We start from the raw sequence: 3,721 nt of genomic DNA on the forward strand, positions 1-3,721 counted from the left end.
GTGTTACTATAGAGAACGAGACCCCAGATGAGTCTCTGAATGATGATGCAGCTGAATCTTATGGTGATGCTCTGCTCGATGACCAACCTCCTCTTTATCATGTGCACTTCCTATCTGATGATGATGCAGATACTGGCCATCTCTTTAGTGTCACTGCAGAGAACGAGACCCCAGATCTAAGCTGACGCAGCTGTCTCCGCTGTGCCCTTCTTGTATTAGCAATGTTTAGAGAAGATTTCTATGTTCTAGTAAACAATTTACCGTTTTTAGTTTTTTCTAATTTCTATGATGATTCATGAAAGACACTTTAAAAAGAAATACAAAACTTACACTATGTAAACTAACATAAACTTTGATTGAGAAAGTTATTTCAAGAAAAGAGAATAAGGTTTACAGCACTATAGACTAATCAAACTCCAAAATCAAACTTATATTAGCAAACCGGATCCGGTTAGGATGGATTTGACCAGCTACTGTACATTGGCTTTGAGGAGTGAGGACACATCCAAAGTGATTCAGCTGTTCATCATCTGCAAATCAATCAAGAGATGACTCAGAAGTATGAGCTAAAAGATTTTCGATTTGTGTATCAACATTTGTAAGTTTTGCTCATGGTAAGAAGATGCATGTGTTGGAAATGAATTGAACCTGTTAACGGGAATTTACCACAGAACCCTCTTAAATCAAATCAATACAACCACAAAAATATAAACAGACTAGTGATGCTAAGGGTGTTTGTAAGCCTAGACAGGTTTATAAGAGAGATTATATATACCTCAGTTGGAAAGGAGACCACTGGAACGACATTCTATGATTCCATATCTTTTGGAACCCAGTGCGACTTGTCAAGAGAACCCTTACTCTTTAGTATCAACAGCATTATTATCCTTCTGTTGGGAGTCTTCATTAGAATCAACCATGTGTTTTTTATCAGCTGACTTGCGCTTAGAATAGGTAACCAGTTTGACTACTCTCTCTGGTTTATCTGCAGACTCTCCATAATCCTTATTATGAGAAGGTTTCGTAACATTTGTAAACTTGTCATGACCCACCACTGGCTTGCTTGTTAGACATTTCGATAAACCACCATTTACAGTCCCCAGATCAGAATCATCCATATCTTCTTCACCGGGCACTGCATTATTGAGTTTGCTGGTTGAACGTTCTGACTTCTCAGTACCATCAGTGGCTATCTCTCTGTTTCTCTCTGTCGTACATTCAGCTCTACCGTTCCCTATGATCTCAGTTGCTGTAGTATCCAGTTTCTCATCATATGTAATTTCCAATTCTACTCCAGCATCACCAGTGGTGCTACGGTCATCTACTCTTGGTTTGGCATCACAAGGCTTGTCTTTACTTATTACATTATTTGGCGCCTCAAAAGACTCGCTTTTTCTTCCTTCTGCTTTCTCTTCTGAAATATTAGTAATGTCACAGGCTTCTACGTCATTTTCTTCTGCAATTCTGGATTCAGGCTCACCAGCAATTTCATCAACTGACATTGGTTCAATATCCGCAACCTTTTCTGTCCGAGTTTCTAGGAATTCTCCAGAATCAGGCACATACAGATCACAAGCTGACTGCGGTTCCAGATCAGTAACTTTAAGAGTACAAGATTCGGAATGGTCAGCTTCTTTGGAACCATTTTCAGTATTCTCTGAAGAATCAACCGCCATATCTTTATCACTAGAGGCTAGAGATCCAAAAGCTGTAACTTCATCAGTTCTAGATTCTGAGCACTTGGAATCGACATCATCTCTTTCATCCACTTCCATCTGGTCAGAGAGATCCATGGACTTATATATCACATTTTCAGAAGATATTAAACTATCTTTGTCATCAGGCGCTGAGGATGGTGAATCAACAGAATTATTAATATTGTGTACTAAATTGCTGGGTGAATGAACCAGGCTTCTATAGTCGTAGTACGCCTCAGCCTGCGGATGTCAGAACATATCAAGAATAAACTAAAAGATTTTATAACTTAGGATTCTCGTAATTAACTGTGGAATTACCTTTGGTCTCGGAGATACTGCTTCAAGCGGTTGAAATTTAAGCTCCTCACATTCGGGGATTTGTAAAATTATGTAGGCTGCTTTGTTGTTGTGTCTCTCCTCTGTGTTCTGCATACGAGAAAACAGATACAACATCAAGAAGATATGAGATATTCTGTCAGCTTTAAACCTAATATGAAGATAGGCAAGCCAAATTTTTTAACCATTTTTGTTGAAGAGCTTACTACAGGTTGAAGATAGCCAATACGAATATCAGATAGACCATACCTGAAACTGAGGATGATCAGGAGCACTGAACAAAGTTATAAGCCCTTCATGGTCTTTTGCATATCCTCCGTCCATTGGTGCAAGATCATCTCGTTTAGCCCTTTCGTCAGGTGCTCCCTTCCCTCTGATGATCAACTGCCATACAAAGAAATAACATCGTGAAGCTGAAGGAGTAAAAAGAAATACCTCACAAATATACAAAAAAGAACGAAATTGTTCTGATTATATCCTAAAGCATTTGGTTGACTCCCCACTCAATTCTGCTATCTAATTCTCAATGCTTCTAGGTGCAATCTTTTTGACAATTTATTTTCACGAAACTAATCAATCTAACCTTTAGATCATTGTCTTGTAGGAACTTTGCGGTGCAATCAGGACCCCACAACAAACCGATCCCTCTCTCTTTGTTAGGAAAGAGGCCGTTGTCTTGTGATGGATCTGACCAAAGAATGTCACCAGGAATCAAATTTGAACCTCCAGTAGGAGGATCTATAACACGCCTTTTCACTTTCAATAAATCCTTCAACGAGCCAAGAGACAAGGACTCTGATCTGTTTTCAGTCTCAAGGACACTATTATCTGTTTGTTTTTTCTGAGCTCGCTTGCGTTTTCTGCTTCGTTCTTGCTTGTCCGAGAGAAATCTTGATACATCACGAAAAAGACCTCCATGAGCTGTGAATACCTTCCCAGCAATCACAGAAGCCAAAGGAAGTAACTGAAAGCATTCCAAGCACTTCTTGTAGACAGAAGCTCCTTTATCACCATACTTGGTAAGTACTTCATTTTTAAATCCATACAGTTGTGAACAACTTCCGCTCTCGTGACCGCCACGTAGAAGATATACTCTTTCCGGTAGTAACACCTAGCAAAAAGATGAAGCGCCTGCTATTAAAATGTGTTGTGGCATGACTAGTCTAGCTGTATAATAGCAGATTCTGCTCCAAAGACACAAATTTAAAGATAATAAGATTACCTTCCATGATAAAAGAAGCAAGAAGGTTTCTAAACCCCAAGCTCCTTTGTTTACATAATTCCCATTGAACACATAGAACTGATCACCATTCGGGAGTCCTGCATCACCATTAGGAAATCCTGCATCCTGCATGAGGAACAACAAATCATGTAGCTGCCCATGTAGATCTCCAACCACAACGACCTTTGCTTTGTCACTCTCAATCCTAACGCAGTTTGGCTCTTTTTTCAGGATTTTGGAAGCAGAGAGAACCAGCTCATCCAAGACATGAAAAGGCAGAACACTTGAAAATTCACAAGGTGGGAGATTCCTCGACGACCAATCAAACCCCAACATTACATCACAAATCCAACTGAAAGTAAGCTTCCCTCCTGACGGCCAGAAAAGAGGTTTCTGGGAAACTGATGGTAAAGACTGCTCACATCCTATATCCTGAATAGGTGGCATCATTTCCAAATGTTCCACT

The 3,721-nt window shown here is 39.7% G+C and overlaps 1 protein-coding gene across 1 annotated transcript in view; it reads right to left on the reverse strand.

The window, feature by feature from the left end:
• The window catches only part of LOC104777723 (serine/threonine-protein phosphatase 7 long form homolog), a 7,810-nt gene continuing 4,395 nt past the window's right edge, over window positions 307-3,721 (reverse strand). Inside the window, exons 8-13 of the mRNA XM_010502019.2 lie at window positions 3,256-3,713; window positions 2,617-3,144; window positions 2,283-2,417; window positions 2,016-2,123; window positions 776-1,937; window positions 307-530 (exon numbers count right to left, since the gene is read on the reverse strand). Of these exons, the coding sequence (XP_010500321.1) occupies window positions 858-1,937; window positions 2,016-2,123; window positions 2,283-2,417; window positions 2,617-3,144; window positions 3,256-3,713 (2,309 nt within the window). The 3' untranslated portion in view covers window positions 307-530; window positions 776-857. The remainder of the gene's footprint in view (window positions 531-775; window positions 1,938-2,015; window positions 2,124-2,282; window positions 2,418-2,616; window positions 3,145-3,255; window positions 3,714-3,721) is intronic.

The sequence above is a fragment of the Camelina sativa genome, chromosome 3, assembly GCF_000633955.1.
Source record: "Camelina sativa cultivar DH55 chromosome 3, Cs, whole genome shotgun sequence".
Taxonomy (NCBI): Eukaryota; Viridiplantae; Streptophyta; class Magnoliopsida; order Brassicales; family Brassicaceae; genus Camelina; species Camelina sativa.